The 17,761-nt window shown below is 39.5% G+C and overlaps 2 protein-coding genes across 4 annotated transcripts in view; one reads left to right on the top strand and one right to left on the bottom strand.

Annotated features, from left to right (window-relative positions):
* Positions 1-1,684, bottom strand: part of SLC25A40 (solute carrier family 25 member 40) — a 38,496-nt gene extending 36,812 nt beyond the window's left edge. Inside the window, exon 1 of one of the 3 annotated variants that reach the window (XM_061587681.1) lies at positions 1,523-1,684. The gene's annotated coding sequence lies outside the window, so the exon portion shown is untranslated. The remainder of the gene's footprint in view (positions 1-1,522) is intronic. The other 2 variants (XM_061587684.1, XM_061587682.1) reach the window with 2 other exon arrangements.
* DBF4 (DBF4-CDC7 kinase regulatory subunit) lies at positions 1,593-17,761 on the top strand. Its single transcript, XM_061587667.1, has 13 exons — positions 1,593-1,845; positions 2,176-2,268; positions 4,022-4,197; positions 6,058-6,252; positions 7,156-7,206; positions 7,312-7,381; positions 7,487-7,563; positions 8,465-8,495; positions 8,681-8,723; positions 10,781-10,912; positions 12,943-13,054; positions 14,495-14,619; positions 16,686-17,761. The coding sequence occupies exons 2-13, from the start codon at positions 2,223-2,225 to the stop codon at positions 17,707-17,709; spliced, it is 2,082 nt and encodes a 693-aa protein (XP_061443651.1). The 5' UTR covers positions 1,593-1,845; positions 2,176-2,222; the 3' UTR covers positions 17,710-17,761.

Genomic DNA, 17,761 nt, shown 5'->3' with positions numbered 1-17,761 from the left:
TTTTGAAGATTGGCGTTACATTTGCCACTTTCCAGTCCCCAGGCACGGAGGAGGACCCAAGGGACAAGTTACATATTTTAGTTAGCAGATCAGCAATTTCACCTTTGAGTTCTTTGAGAACTCTCGGGTGGATGCCATCCGGGCCCGGTGATTTGTCAGTTTTTATATTGTCCATTAAGCTTAGAACTTCCTCTCTCGTTACCACTATTTGTCTCAGTTCCTCAGAATCCCTTCCTGCAAATGTTAGTTCAGGTTCAGGGATCTGCCCTATATCTTCCACTGTGAAGACAGATGCAAAGAATTCATTTAGCTTCTCTGCAATCTCCTTATCGTTCTTTAGTACACCTTTGACTCCCTTATCATCCAAGGGTCCAATCGTCTCCCTAGATGGTCTCCTGCTTTGAATGTATTTATAGAATTTTTTGTTGTTGGTTTTTATGTTCTTAGCAATGTGCTCCTCAAATTCTTTTTTAGCATCCCTTATTGTCTTCTTGCATTTCTTTTGCCAGAGTTTGTGTTCTTTTTTATTTTCTTCATTCGGACAAGACTTCCATTTTCTGAAGGAAGACTTTTTGCCTCTAAGAGCTTCCTTGACTTTGCTCGTTAACCATGCTGGCATCTTCTTGGCCCTGGCGGTACCTTTTCTGATCTGCGGTATGCACTCCAGTTGAGCTTCTAATATAGTGTTTTTAAACAACTTCCAAGCATTTTCGAGTGATGTGACCCTATGTATATGATATATGATATGTATATGATATATGTATATGTATATGATATATGTATATGATGTATATGATATATGATATATGTATATCATATATGTATATGAGTGATGTGATACCTATGTATGCTGCCCTGAGCTCTTTCAGGAGGAGGAAGGCCAGGATAAAAATGTAATGTAATACTTTACAGTACTGTATGTGAAACATGTCTACAGAAGAGTCTTGCTAACACCACAGCCAAAAGGATGCCAGCACTGTTAATGAGCAGAGATGGAGAAGCTAGAGGCATGAAAGCTTCCTTCAGAACATGGAAATTTTGTTCAAATGAGCCCCGGGGACATATATAAGAACCCAGGAAGCACCATTAGTCTATCTAAACTCAATATTATCAACACTGACTAGCAACAGCTCCCCAAGGTTTTAGGCATGAGTCCTTCTTTGCTCTAGTTAGGAGAAGCCGGGGATTGAACTTGGGGTCTTTTGCATGTAAAGCCTGTGCTCTACTACTCAGTTACAATCCTTATCCAAAATCTACATTGAGAACATAGGTAACGAATGCAAAGAAAGTACCCTCAAAAGAGAGGAGAGGGGTGTAAGGCTATCCAGTGCAAAGTACCTAACTGCCCTGTGAATCACCTCAGACTCAAATCGCCTCCTACGCCTCCCAAAACGCAGCCCACCCAGGACTTTCACAACGCTTCTCCCCCTCTCACAAAGCGTATTTATATCTGCCGTTTCTTCCAGGTGTCAAGAGAAGCTCCTGCAGTGTATCCAAACTGTGTTTGCAGTCACCTATTTACCTGAGAGAAGAGGGAAATCTTTGTGCCTCCTAGCCAAGGGCCCAATTAACCATGAAGAAGAGGAGGCAACGCCGTCGTCGCTTCTAACCCCAATCCCCGGCAGCCTCTGAGGCTCCGCCTCGCTGGGTGGTGGCGGTGCCGCCTCCCCGTCACGACACTAGCGGCCTTCAGGCCAACGAGGGTGAAGAGGCCCGCCTCGGGAGCTGCTGGTAGGCCCAGCTGGGCAGAAGCGGGAAACTGCGAGCGATAGCTAGGTCGATGGCCGGCGCGCGGAGACACTGAGCAGCGCCTGTGCCCGGCGCCATGGGTCTCCCCACGCTGGGGTGAGTCAGTGGCGGAAAGCCGGGGGGGGGCTCTACTCGCGCGGCGGGAACGCACATTTCAAACAACAACCGTCCCTCCGCGGGGGTGGGGGCGCAGGGGAAGCGGGCGCTGGACACCGGGCGCTGGACATCAGGCGCTGCCCCCGGGGGGGAAAAGACGACGCAAGGGGGGAAACCAGGGTGAATTGAGGGGATGGGATTTGGGTCGGGGGGACATTGGGGTGGAGTTAGGAAGGTTCTGACTCAGGATCCATAACTTCGCGCAGTACTTTTACAGAGTTTGCTTGTTTTTGAAAGTATTTTAATTTCTGTGTATTGTTTCCCTTGCAGGTCGTAACCGTCACAGGGAGGTGGGTAAAATGTGACTTCCCAGGAAAATGAAACCAAGTGGTTTGAAAAGCAGCAGCAAAGGACAGCTCCCCTGTGAGTGCCAGCACTTCCTTTAATCTGGTTTGAAACTTCCAGTCGGTTAACAGATTCGTTTTGAGACTAAGTTTCTGACAAAGAGCTTTTTAAAACTATGATGATAATGTTCATGGGCAAAACCTCAATTCAAATATGTTCCTGTTTTCTTTGGAAACTCAAAATTCAAGCAAGACAAAAAGTCCATGAACCTATCGAGGTTGATTGCTTTTGTACATTAAGGCATGTGTTAGATTTTATTTAACTTGTGTTTCACTTATTCCATAAGTGCATATAACTTGCTCTCTACAGGAAACTCTTGTGGTGGGCTTTTCAAGAACTATGCCAAATAGGGCTAGGTTGCATTTATTCAAAGCCCATTGTGTGGAAGTTGTTGTTGTTCAAAATGTAAACAAGCATATGTTTGTAAAGTAGCATAGATGTAAATGTTACATAGTTTGCTGTGCATATAGATAGGACTCTTTGATGCCTGTAGAGCTAGGATATTAAAACTCATCCCAAAGCCCATTTAAAAAAATAAAAACCATACCCTGATGAGGAACTGACTCAAGATGCTGGGTTTTGGATTAATAACAACAGAATCCCTCTTGATAATGGGGAATACTGTAAATACTAAACTGATGGCTACCTGGCAAATTAAAACTGACTAATGTATGTTTGTAGGATTGTTCTTCCTTTAACTCTGACACAATTTAACTAACACATCGACTTGAAAGTTAATCCCATTTATGCAGGATGTTTTTCTGGTTTAGGCTTGCAGTCCTAATCCATTTACTTTGAAGTATCTTTCTCTGAAATTAGTAAGATATGTTTATAACTAGACATTTAAAATTAGGAAGTTCATTTCCACTTGACATAATTGTGCAGCTCAGTGCTGATGCTAGTGATACAAATGAATGTTTGCATATGGATCTTGGGTCTGTTCAGGTATTTGGGCCCCCCTCAAGCCTTCCACATGTAGACTAATGTGTGAACCAGGCAATACCACATATATTTAAACACAACATTTACATGTAGTCATGATCTGAATGCTGAAGGCAGCAGAGCAGCAGCTTGACTGCTGCATCTGAAGTGCTGTTGGGTCATGCTGGCCAGGGCAGCAGGTAGTGGTGCTTCTGTCATTTTTTTGCTGTGCTAACTCCAGGCTGCCACAGCTGAGAGCCTCAAATCGAACGCCTCTTTGGGGAAGGGACCAGCTTAAGATCCAGTAGATCCATGGCTAGCCTTGCTCTGTCCACATAACTTCTCATTTTGAGACCCTACTCTGGGGGGAAGCATTCAATCTGCCACACTTTCTGCATCCACATCAGAGGCTTCTGGCAATGGAGCACCCTCCAATTGTCAGGAGGTAGCAGATGGAGATGTCTGCTGTATCCTAACATCCTGCAGCAGCGAAGATCAGGGAGTTTGTATTACAGCTTCAGGTTGCAAATTTAATTACACTTGCTCGAGAACAAGCCTCACTGAACATAGCAGGGCTTATAGCGGAGCTTATGTCTGAGTAAGCCTGCATAGGACAGCGCTATCACGCTCTACCAGTTCAGTCACTACATTCTATATATGATGAGGAAGACAGGGAGATGTGTAGCTGATCTCACCCTGTGTGCTGAGGTGAGGTAGGTATAGCCTCAACAAGTCCAAATATACAATTATTTATTTTTTTGATATCTGGCTTTACTTCCCTCAGCAGGATTTGCCAGTGAACTGATAAAAGCCCCTTTGGTTATCAAATTCTCTTTTCTTTTGATTATAGGTGATATGCAAGGAAGAACTGAAAGAAACAGACCTCCCCTGAAAACTGTAAAGAAGGATTCCACAAAATCAGATAAACTAAAATACAAACCACTTACTGGGAAGGTGTTTTACCTTGATATTCCATCCAACGTCCTCTCTGAGAAAATAGCAAAAGATCTTAAGGAATTGGGAGGGGTAAGTCAGCATGTGTGTTTCTCTTGTTTGAAAAACATTCTGAAAAAGTCTGTCCTCCTATTAAAAAACTGCTATTGGAGGAGACCCTTGAAAATGAACCTAAATGTCCCAAAGCTTCCCAAGCATCCCTTTGGATGCCAGCCTAATTAGTAATTCATTCTTGAGTGTGAGTTGCTTCACCAACTCATGAAATGGACACAGCCTTCAAGTTGATTCCGACTTATGGAGACCCTATGAATAGAGTTTTCATGGTAAGCAGTATTCCGAGGGGCTTTACCATTGCCTTCCTCTGAGGCTGAGAGGCAGTGACTGGCCCAAGGTCACCCAGTGAGCTTCATGGCTATGTGGGAATTTGAACCTTGGTCTCCCAGGTCGTAGTCCATCACCTTAACCACTACACACTGGCACACCAACTCATAAATTAATAAAGATTAAACAAGAAATATGTGCAAATTGGTGGAAATTGGTATATAAATAAGTAGCCAAACTGTTGTTTGCCTAATAGACTGTTATAATGGTAATATCTAAAGCCCTTCTCGTGTCCCAAGAGCAAACTTCTCATCTTTCCTCTGAAGCCCTCATCTCCTTTTTCATGCTTAAATATATAGACCAGGTGTGGGGAACCTTTGGCCCTCCCAACCCTAGAGAGCATGATCAATGGCCAGGGATGGTGGGAGTTATATTTCTTTTCTGTTCCTTCAGTTAAAACTTTTGTTCATGCCCTGGTCATATGTTACCTGGAATATTGCCATCTTCTCTTTTGTTTTCTGTTGTCTCAACTTCGTCTTGTCACATCAGTCCAGCACTCTATTGCCAAAATATTCAACCCTTTCATCTCTCTGAACAAATCACTCCTCTCTTTAAATCCTTTCACTTGTTTCCTGTCTATTCTTAGATCCTGTACAAGCGTCTTGTCCAAAACCCTTTACAGCCTTGCTCATCTTTCTGTGCTTACGTCTCAACACTTCATTCCTATCTCCTTCATTCACCAGCTCTATCATCTTCAGCTGTCCAAAGGTCTCCTACTCCCTGAAATGACTGCCCATTTCCCCTTACTGTCTCTTATTCTGGATCTATCTCCATCCCTCCTTTTTCCTTTAGCACCTCCCTGGTTCCTATACCTTATTATCACTAAGCCAAAGTCCATGTAATTAAAATAATCACATATTCTTCCCTTACCAACTCATGCCTCCATTTCACCCCCTTCCTCTATTATTTCCTGTGTCTATTTTAGATTGTAAGTCCCTCGTGATAAGGACCATGTATAGAAATTGCACTAATATAAATATTATTATTTGCTGCTGTTATCTTCCCAGTCTTCTGTTGAGTAGATATATCAAGGTTACTCAATGAGCTTGCTAGCATGAATCCTTAGAGCCTCTGTCATAATAATAATTATTTTAACCAAGCTATGTGGCGCATGTGGTGCATTGGGTACAGTGTTGGATAGCTTTGATTCACCCTTCTCATAGTAGGTCAAGAGAGCTTGTAAGTGGCTTATTTATTCTTTATCTTGCAGTCCTTGTATTATCTGAAGCAGTCCTAAATCTAAATCCCATTTTATTTGATCAGATTTCAAATAACTTTCATGTGCTTAATCATATAAATTAGGAAACTGGTATTTTTTTCAGGTGAGAGAAGCCTGTTGTGGTCATGCTCCATCCTTGTGGTCGTCTCATTTCAGACACAACTTGATAGATTGCGCTGTGGGGAAGCAGCTTCCACACTTCTCAGTTGTGTGTGAAGGGGTTATTACCATGTGTTAAACTGGTGTGAAATTGCTGTATTGTTGCTTTGTATCAGTTGAAATAATGATTATACCACGTTCTGAAATAACACTTTTTTTCCCTTTATGCATAGAGAGTGGAAGGATTCCTGAGCAAAGATATTAGCTATCTGATCTCTAATAAAAAGGAAGCAAAATTTGCTCAAACTCTTGGACAAGTATCTCCAGTCCCAAGCCCAGACTCTGTATATAATGGAGGAAACAGTTCACCTCATCCAAGCAGCAGAAGAGACAGGCATGATGGAAGTTCATTTAAGATGGTGGACACAGTAAGTTCCATTCCTACCTCCTCCCCACTCCAACCCTGCACAGAATTTTTAAAGAAATGCTGTTAGTCAAGTAGAGCTAGTTCTTTACAATTTCATATCTCTTCTCACAAAACTAGTCAAGCCTTTGGTTTGTAGTTAATGTTGCCTCAAGCAAAGATTGGCTTGATGAAAATGCTCTAGGATACCCAGCTCTGAAGTTTATTGCTTATTCTTTTTAAGTCTGCTTTTTTAAAAATTGGAATGGCTCAGAAATTTTATCCAAAATAATTACATTGATAATAATTTTATTTTTATATATTAGCATTTCAAACAGCTCATTGTTCAAAATAACTTGTAGACATAAAAATACAAATCAGTAATAGCAGGCATATTTTTGTGTTGAACCTTTTTATTACATAAGAATTTTAATAGTAGGTGTTCAGTCTAGGTTTAGATGGGTAGGCTAAACCATCCACAGATACAGAGGAGTATATAAAGTAGCTGCTTATTTCAGTCTCTCAGAGTTGAAAAGTTTCAATTCCCTGTTGATGCTGGAAATCAACTACTGCAGCATTACTTTCATGCTATCTTATATGTGAGCTGGCTAAGAATCTTTGGAAATCTTTGTTCTAATTTTATAGCTCTGTATTTCTCCATTCCTACAGATATCATATCCTGAGAATCTTTCAGAAGCATTAAACAGCTAACTATACAGTGCTAATCATGTTTAGTAAGAAGTCCCAGTGACTTCATCCAAATAAATAAGCATAGCATTAGAGCCTTTGGCAATCTAAACAGTGAGGTATTGTGAAAAGATCACTCTTTTCTTTGCAAAGCCTTGCAAAGTTAGGCTTTAAATGTTTACGTTTCTTAACGCAATAGTAGTAATCTACACACACACACTGTATTTTCTCTTACTTATAGGTACGTATGAGTAGAGGAAAATCCTTAGTTGAAAAAGCAATAAAAGAACAGGTATGTATCATTTAATAGGGTGGCTCCATGTTTATAGGAGCAGGATTCCTGGCAGCAGCATCATATTTTAGCTGAGGGAAGTATTAATAAATATTCATCTTTCAGGAATTAATCCCTTCTGGTAGTATACTATCCAATGCCTTGAGTTGGGGAGTGAAAATACTTCATGTTGACGGCAAGTATTTTTTACAAGTGTGAACTGATTTTCATGGGGCAATTTTTCAGTTCTTTTAGGATGAGTTATAAGAATAACTTAAATCATCTTTTTTCCCCGATATAGACATTAAGAATTATATTGATCAAAAGAAAAAAGATATCTCTCTGATCAAGAAATCAAGCACAGAAATCAAAGATGTGGTAAGTCAACATCCTCATTATTTCAGGGAAAAACAAGCTAAATACTATAAAATGATTTCTTAAATATTTAATTGAATGATGCTGTAAGATCATGGGAAAATATACTTTATGGGCCATTGCATTCCAGCATCTTTTAGAGAAATTATTGTCCTCTGCTAAGTAGTATAATGGTGTGATCGTTCGCACATTGCACAAGACTCGGGTTTCTGTCTGCCCAAGAGAGCTGGAGGATTAGTGTCTTGCCCTGCAATGAGAGGAACATATGGGCCTTTATGGTGGCGGAAGAGAGAAAAACGTAGTTGCCCTTCTGAAGGACAGAATCTGGGAATGTCTATAATCTGAAGAGAACTTTTCCTCCTCCCCCCCCTCCCCTTTAGTCAAGGTATCTGAACTGAGGGTAAACTCAGCTGGGCTAGATGAGCAAATAGTATCACATGGTATAAAGCAGTTTCCTATGCTCTGTAGTGTTATAGGGCTAATTTTATTCCTCTGTAGCTTGGAGATGGGGACTTACTTTTTCCGTTCCTTCTTCCTGAAAAAATATCTGTATAGTGCAGAGAAGGGAGTTCTTTTAACTTCACTGCACACATTCCCCCAGCCCTAATCTCTCCTATGTTCTTCTTGATTCTATTTAAATCTCCAGCTTGAAATACACGAGTATATAAAATGTGACTTGCCTTAAACTACAATTTGTCAGTTTTGCAAATAAAATAACTAAACTTCCAATTTTTAGTGGATCATACTTCACAGCTGCTGTTTAATCAGACTTGCAAACAACTGACAGGGTGGTTGTTGGTCTGCTGCTCTAGTCTCCTATGTTATATAATCAGCTGTAAAAAAAACCCTGACACATTTGTTGCTCAATGAATAAAATATTTACAACAGTCTTTCTCTTAAATAGGAAAAAGTGGGAACTGATCAGAAAACCAAAAGTAAGTATTCAAGACATGAATAAGACTTTATTTTACTAAATGTTGATCATTTATTTTCTGCAAGTTTATTAATTACAAAATAATATGTCCTATAAATGGAAGCTATTTGTTACTTATGTTTGAAATATGAATGTTTGTATAATCTGGTTATTATAAAAAGTCTTAAAAGACATTCCTTTGAACAGGTAAACTGAAAAATCCTTTTCTGAAGGTAGAAGACAGAAGATGGTAAGTGCTATTTCCTGATGAATTAATAACCCATTCAACAAATGTCCAGTAAACAATCTGGATTCTTCTTTGAGGTTGTTGACAGCATTCTTTGAGTTTGGCTGAGACTGAAATCCATTTGTACTAAATAAAATATATCAGAGCTGATAGAACAGTGAGAGGAAATGAAAGTACACAATCTTATATGTAATGGGGTCATTAGAAAGCAATATATGACCTACAGTTTATCAGTGGAATTGCTCTAGGTATCCTCTGTGGATTCAATTCATTTCTTGTAATGAATCCTATGCGTATTGAAATAAGTCCCATTTGAGTTCAGCAGAACTTACTCCTAGGTAACTAGGAGTTGCCTAGTTTACTCTCAAATGTTTTGCAGTAGTATGGCATATATTCAAGTAACAGTTTGTGCACCTAATATAAATTGCCTTGATGCGGTTCACAATATGAAAGTACCTTGGATGCACTTGTGTTATTTTGAAATGAAAGGCACTGTCTCTTATATTGTTTTAATCCAAATATGCACACTTTCAAAAAAGCTGGTGCATTGATCTTAGTAAGGGCTACATACAACCAGCTCTTTGAGAACTCTAACTTTTATCTAGTACGTTTTGTCTCTTTAGTAGTTTGCCCTCCAAATCTGCAGAACACTAAGGAACCACAAATTTAGTGGCTGTAGATCAAGGATGGGAAATCTTTTTGGTTCTGTGGGCCAGGTCTTTATCTGACCTCATCCATGCAGGCCAACTTTGAGAGGTGGGTGGGACTACACACTTGTTAATTGTATGATGTCATTATGAGATCAGATGATTGACAGGTGAGTTGTCCCCAATCACCTGTCAATCCCTTGTGCAACAGTTTCCACCTGATAGCAGAGTGCTGAGTGCTTTGGAACTGCTCTGCAAAGTGTTTTGCAAGCCCTGCACAGCTGATTTCAGCAGGCTTTTACTCTCCCACTCAACAGCTGATGGGCAGGAGGGCTGAAGCCTGCTTTCTCTTGCCAGTGCACAAATGGAGTGCACCTTAAGGCACCTGATTGTGCATTGACAGCTGCATCTCTACCTGCCCTACACCTGATGCCACGTGAGGTATGGTGCAAGGGTGTATTTTAGTGAAAACAGCATTGTGGGCCAAATTTGAATCCACGATGGGCCAAATCTGGCCTGTAGGATGGAGGTTCCCTGCTCCTGGTTTATATTTTGTATATATAGATAGTAAAGAAAATGTTATTGACTTTAAATCAAAGTTAGGACAGAATTTCTCAAAGTAGGTTATTTTTCTAGGAGGAAAAAACTAGAACCCAGGGATGGAGAAGCTAGAGGAAACAGTAGATATTTTCCATAGGAGGTGGGCCATCACTGTGGGTTATAGTTCCACCTATCGTGCGAAGGCAAGAATGTTTTTGAAGTCAAGACTAGGGGCGTCAGGCCCCTCCCACTCTCCAGTTCATTCGTGGCGAGTCTGAAAAGAAATATCTAAAAATACAAGAACAAGGCCAACAGGCCCGCCAGGAAAATAACACAATAGTCACATGCATAATAACATGATTCTAACATAACAATGTAACAGAATTAAAGTCTTGACTTCACTCTTACATTTAAATATAATAGCGTAACAATAATATGTAACCGATTAAAAAATATGTAACCCATTAGAAAATATCTAGATATTTCTTTTCAGACTCGCCACGAATGAACTGGAGAGTGGGAGGGGCCTGACGCCCCTAGTCTTGACTTCAAAAACATTCTTGCCTTCGCACGATAGGTGGAACTATAACCCGCAGTGATGGCCCACTCCTATGAAAATCACCTTTCAGGTGAGACCAATGGTACATTTTATTGCAAAGCATGAACCTGGGAAAAAGGACAGTCCTGTATGTGACTTGAACCCTATGAAAAGGAAATACAGAGTTTGTATAGACAAAGAATAATAGGGTTTTACACTGCTGTAGCAGCATGGCATGACATACATTGCAAGGAAGTGCTATGTAAAATGTTCTTATTTATTGCTTTTGTGTCTGTTCAGTAACACTGAGATAGTTATTGCCTTTTCTCATATAGTCGCTACAGACCATTTTACTTGCAACTATCCAGCTTTCCCATTCTCAACTATTCTAACCCAAAACCTTGCAGTCCATTTGAAGTTGAAAAGAAGAATATGAATGGTCAGAAGCAAATTCAGAATAAACAAAGGTAATTGAAGATGGATGTGGATAAAGCAATGGGACGTAGCAAAAATTGGTAATGGGCTCAAAAGGATAGAAGCAAGCCTGGATTTTAAAACAAAAGTTAAGACCAGTTTATATAGGCATGCCCTTTATCTGCTTAATGTAATTGCACACATTCTCATTCCTACTAGTTATTTGTTGGTGAGCCCCCATCACCATTAGTGAAGTTGCTTTGATTTCATGGAGTTTTAAATGCTCAGGGTTCATGCTAGACTAAATAAACAGTTAGAATCCAGACTAAATAAGCAGTGTTTTTGTGTCTTTGGTTGTTTCAGCATTTAGCAAAAAAGTGGATGCACAACCTATAACGTTGGTTTTTGCTATATGTTGTAATGTTCAGAAGTGGTGAAAAGCGGTTTATAAATTGTAATGTATAAATAAATATTTAAAAAAAAAACTATCCTGAGGAAAGTAAACAGTTAGTTTTGTTTGGAAATGAAGAACCCTAATATAGACAGGAAGAAGATGGCAAGAGGCTGAATAGAAAGACAAAGCACAGGGAACAGTGAGTCTGAAAATGGTGGTTGAAAAAAGGGGCAGAATATGCAGAAACCTGTGAGAACAGGTAGAGAAAGCCTGAACCCAAAAGGCAGAGGAAACAGAGAGAAAAAGGAGAGATGAGTAAGAGAGAAACCTCAGTCTGGCTAGAATTAGAAAGGAGACGTGCTCTTTCACAGATGGGGACTCGACAGGAATGCAAGCTTCAAGGGTTGTGCTTCTCTAGCCAGGGAGGCAATATGGCTGTGGTTATTATTGCCATTGAAAAAAGGGGGAATCCTTAGGTCCTGTGGGATCACCTGATTATTGGTATGGAAAAACTGAATCAGATTCTTAATTTGAGATACCTACAAAAATAGTTCCTTGGTTGTGCACTTATAACAACTTATGGACTTATTCTGTGGAACGGAACATGATGGCCTAATGTCCTACTTTTGGAATCGCATTCTGCAAGGCTTTCTGTTATCCAGCAATTTTACTTCTCAGTCATATAGCAATATGCTACATCCAACAGAAAGGTGTTAATTTTAGCCTGAATGAAATATGCTGAAGTTTCTGCGGTGCTGGATTTTTGGGGCTCATTTATACATTTGTTTATGTGATAGTAAAGCTCTCTTAAAGTTATCAGTATTCCATGCAAAACAATCTCAAACATACATGTGTGAACTGATCCTTTGCCTAAAAACTACCATTGGTTACTAGTCTTCTAAAATCTTTGCCTAGATGTTACATAAATGAAGGAAAGCTTTAGTAACTTTCCAAGTGAGGTCTCTTGAAATAATAGAATTTTCCATCCTTTTTCTGCTTGTGGAAAATCACTTTCTCAATAGGTGACTAGCTGGGTCATATCTTCTGGAAAATGGAAATGGACTGCCTTCAAGTCGATTCCGACTTATGGCGACCCTATGAATAGGGTTTTCATGGTAATCAGAATTCAGAGGTGGTTTGCCATTTCCTTCCTCTGAGGCTGAGAGGCAGTGACTGGCCCAGGGTCACCCAGTGAGCTTCATGGCTGTGTGGGGATTCAAACCCTGGTCTCCCAGGTCTTAGTCCAACACTTTAACCACTACGCCACACTGGCTGTCACATATCTTCTATCCACTGTATAATTTCAGGGTGGTGGGAAGAGGATCTCTTCTTCCAATATTGAAGTGTTATGTGTTTAGCCACCATGAGTGCCTGCCACACCCAGCACATTGTCCCTCAGTCATGTTCCAAAGGGCTGTTATATAGTTTAACAGCATGTTAACATTTTTAAATCTCAAAGATGTGCCTAGGACTATATTTTTACATCTGGTTGTCTCTGACCAAAACATTGCAACTTTTGGGCAAACTGATACTTATTTTTACAATGCATATAATATTGTGTTATTATACTTGAATTCATAGATGCTATGTTAAAATAGTCATTGTGGACTCCCAAGTTATGCCCTAGATAGCCTGGCTTATTCTCATATAGAATACATGAGTAAGATAACTTTTCTCTCTTGTGATCAGAAACCCAGCAAACAATGATAAAGAGAAGGGTCCAGCTCAGGTTCCTGCAAAGCATAAAAAGAGAAAAGGGTATTGTGAATGTTGTCTGAAGAAGTATGATGACCTTCAAGCAGTAAGTGTATAATCTGAATAATTGTGGCTTATTTATATGTGATGGATATACTTGCAAAACTTATGAAGTAGATTTTACTCTTTAATAAAGTATTTTTCTCTAAAACTAGTCCGTCTTCTATGTATTTGACTTATTCATAGAAATTTGATTCATTCATAGAAATAGTTTAGAGATGTTGTAAAGGTTGCAATGACTTAGGTTCTATTCCATCTTTGATGAAAATGTAAATTCATATAAATTTCTACCATGAGATGCAGCAGATGCTTTGGAAATGATTATAAATTAAACTTTTAAATATCCATCAAAAATTCTGTTACTAGGCTATATTTTAAAAAGTATACTTCCCAGGCGTAGATGCTTAATTTAATAAAGATAGCCAGGTACTGACTAATAAACATGGGAGCTTCATTAGGGACATGTGTGTGCATATTATATATTCTTAAAAATTGTTTTGGAGCTAGTTATTGCTGCCTTAGTCTAAGGGAAGTTCTGGGTTTTTTTTAGAAAGGTTATATTGGGATAAGCTAAAGGCTATTGCGAGTATAGAAAAATCATGGCAACAATTAAACGTAGCAGGTTTTGTATGTCTCCGTTTGGGGGTGTTTATTTCTTGGACAGTAGCGTTTGTAACTGGTTTGCACATGATATGGCTATAGAACAAGGTCTCAAGGAAAATTGTCTCATTATTACCAGCTTTGGCGGCCAGTGCCCTGCAGAAGGAATGGATAGGTAGCACAACTGGATATGCTAGAGCAGGGACAGACAACATCTATATTCTTGAGGGGCATACTTGTCTCCAGACAGTGAAAGGTCTACAGGCTGCTACTGTTAAGTTACATAATAAAGCTGTCTCCATCTATAGATAAGGACTTTCTAATAATGGAGCATACACACTCAGGCATAGTAAAGTAAATAGAAATATATGCACTTACATGTTACATTTAGATTTTTTATGTACGGTACTATTAAAGTTTGAAATCTGTTTCTCACAACTTCAAAACAATTTGGTAGGGTCATGAGGTGTCAAATCAGGATCAATTTTAGACTATGGCTGCATTCAGACACTCATATCTCTGCTTAATAAACAGATAAATGAACAGGCCTTTTGCATGGTTTAGTATCCTGGCTTATTCCACAACTGGTAACTATGGTTCCCCAGTTCAAATAAAAAGGGGAGCTATGGTTAGTTAGAATTTTCTTGGTTTGATTACTTGTGCCACAACAGGGCAGTGCCACAAAAGGGTATATGCAGGGTGGACAGGCTCATTCATATCTCAGTTTATTAAGCTGAGACATGTTCATTTCAAATGAGCCTTTATGGGATTTTTGGTGGTTTTAAAACTTCTTGTGTAATATTTTTTACATTAATCAATGAATAATCTGAATACTTTCTTTATGAATGCTGTTGATGCATTCTTGTTTTTTCTTTTCTAATTTCAGCATGTTGAAAGTGAACAACACAAGAACTTTGCACAAAGTTCTCATTATCATGTTGTGGATGACATAGTTTCCAAGTTTCCTTGTGACTTTGTAGAGTTAAGAGAGAATACACCAAAAATTAAAAGGTAAACAATTTTATAACTTATAGTCAAACATTTTTGACTTTCAGCCAAGTTTTCCAAATAAATGTAGGTTCTTTTGTATACTCTGATCCCCCTCCCATTTTTCCACTTTGGAGGTTCCTTCCCAAGTTACTACTCTTCTAGAGTTTACTTAGAAAAATAATATAGGTATTGACCAGTTTGACAGATCCAATTTTGAAGTGATCAGCAATACAGGTAATCACCTTTATTGAATGAGGCTTTCAACTTACTTCAGTTAACTTACTGTCTTTTGGCACCAAAATGCTATTTGCGGAAAGTAGCTTTTACAGGCACCACAAAAATATGCATGTTCACCTTTTTTTGGAGGCTGTATCTATGAAGAACAGGGGCACATTGCACCATAAGCAGCATTTTCTGTTCACAGCCACTATGCTTTCATTACTACTAGGGAATGCTACATACAAGACTGGTGAAAGATCTGGACTAATGACAGTGTTACAATAACAGGCATAGGAATTGCCATAATATATATTCAGAGGAGCTTGTTTCTGCAGCTTCCAGAAACTGCTGACCATATTGCTACAGCTCCTCATATCATCTGTCTTATTTGTAAGGAATCTAGCTGTAACAAGGAATGACTGAAGGGGCAAGATTGTGGCACTATTCTAGGAAAAGCAGTACTAAAGCTTTTTTCTCTGATCCATGTTTCCTCCATAAGATGCTTGACAGATAGGATATTCTTCCAAATGTTATGTTAATGAGTACATTGAGAGAAATTTACTAGAGCCAAAGGGAAAGAAAATTAGACGAGAAAGGTAGACTTCAACAAGGAATACTTAACAGATAGATCTGCCTCTCTTTTACTCTCTGCCATCCTCTCAGTGGCATCTCCAGCTCTGCCTCCTGTCTGCCACTATTGCCACTCCCTTTTGGACCTGGAAGGCTCCAAGGGTGGAGACAGCAAAAACTCATCCCTGTGCTTGGTCTCTTTGTGTAGTGGGAAGGCAAAAACCAAAATAAACATTGGCACCTGCTTACTCTGGGTTTCTGGATCCAAAAGAAATAGATGTGTCAAATGCATCCTTCTGCTTAGCTTCTTGCTTTGCTGCATACATACATTCCCAACTTCTATTAGTCCTCTTTAGGCATTTTAAATGAGTTAAGTAAGCATGTTGTGGGTGGGGGTGAGCTTATGCTCACTAGTTCCAATTCCCCCCAATTCCAATTTCAGTCACTGTCTAGAAGTTGGAGGATGACCATGTGACTTCCCATTCATTTTAGAACCCTGATTTTTCCAGAGTACTCCCTGATTTCGACAATCACCTGCTAACTCATGCGGGATGATAGAATGACAAGGGGAGCTGAAGCTACCACATGTATACCCATTCCTCTTTCCATGTTTACATAATACACTTTTAGAATGCCTGAAGAGGGTTACTGTTTTTAGGTCGAGGAGCCCAGGAGGAAGCAGAAGTAGAGATGCTGTGCCTGACTGCATAACAACATAGGAAGCTGCCTTATAATAAGTCAGACAAATGGTCTATCTAGCTCAGCACTGTCTACAGTGACTGGGAGGGCTCTCAAGGGTTTCAGGGAGGGTGTGTCTCCCAACCCCACCTGGAGATGCTGGGGATTGAACCAGGGACCTTCTGCGTGCAAGGCACCACTGAGATATGGCCCTTCCCCATGCACCGTTTTCTCTTTTTTCTTGTGTTTTGAAGGATCAGCAGGCAAAAGAGAGGCAGATCTATCTATGCATATAGTCTGAAGTCAAGAGTGCTGCCAACTAAACATATCTTCGTTAAATGCAGGACAACGTTTGGCAGATTATATGTGCATCTTGGCTTCTTCTTGTAGAAGGAGAGAGAGAGAGAGTGTGTGTATACCAAATAGTTTGCCACTTTGGTAGTCCCTAAGCATAACAGTTACTTTCTTTGAGCAGCAACCATGTTAGTAGCAAATTGCAAACCTCAAGTAACCTGTTGACAACTAGCCCATGTTACTTATGATTTACTATGTATCAGTTATTTTTATGTCATATTTGAAAAATCCTTTTGAATTTTGACTTGTACAACCTCTAATTTTAGGCGAAAATGTAGTGTCGGACAATTTGCTCCCCTCATTGGAACAAGAACAGAAGATCTGAAAGAACGACTGAAGAGGCAAGATACTCCTTTGAGGTGGTATTCTAGGAAAAGCATTACAATGCAACCACTGAATGAAGGTTCTCAACATGTGCATCTTAAATCTGCACAGAAAAATTCTACCTCTGAACCTTCATGTTCTGTTTACTCCTATCACACCATCTATTCTTCAGAAACATCAAGAAAAGTGAGTGGCAATACTGAAAGTGGTAAAATGCCCAAAGCTTCAAATTTATCAGAGATTGCTTTATCAACAAACTTGGTACAACTACCTCTCCAGAAAGAAAGTAAAGTGTGCATGAAAAACTTGCCTGAAATTTATGAACATTTTGAGCCTATATCGAGACAAAGTTTACAAGGGCTATCAACAAATTTAAACTCTCTACAAACTCGGATCCAAGGCTCTGAGTTCAGTGAAAGGCAAAACATATCAAAGCCAAAACGAAAATTGAACCATACAGTTCTTCTGCCAGCAAAATGTTTGAAGAAGGTTGACACTCGTTCAGCAGTTGACCTTAGTGTGGACAGCAACAATTTTCCAAGAGAACTTTCAGTCCTTCTAGAGCCACAAAAGCCATCACACAGTCCTCGCGCAAACAAAGAGCCCAGTGAGGTGACGGACATTAGTATACAAAGCTCACCTTCAATAAAACTCAGCAGAAAAGTCATACATTCCATAGGAAGGAATAAAAAAGGAACTCAGAAACCAAATATGGAGTTATGCTTACTGCAGACTGATGAACCTCCTGTTCCAGAAGAAACAAAAAATGTTCAAAGCTCATCAACACAAGCACTATTACAGTTATTTCAGACCAGTGATGCAAACTCTGATTTTGGTGGTTTTTCAAGTATACAAGAGAACAAAGATTCAAGTTTAATGAAAGACACATGGGAAGACCAGCATACAGATGCTCTGTGGTCTTTGTTTTCTACCTCTGCCTCCTCGTCACCATTTATTGGATTTTAATGCTGCTTTATTTAAAACTGAGTTTTGAATAAACATGCAAACTGAAAGATTA

Source organism: Rhineura floridana, chromosome 10 (genome assembly GCF_030035675.1).
Source record: "Rhineura floridana isolate rRhiFlo1 chromosome 10, rRhiFlo1.hap2, whole genome shotgun sequence".
NCBI classification, from domain to species: domain Eukaryota; kingdom Metazoa; phylum Chordata; class Lepidosauria; order Squamata; family Rhineuridae; genus Rhineura; species Rhineura floridana.
This window is presented reverse-complemented; position numbering and strand designations above follow the sequence as displayed.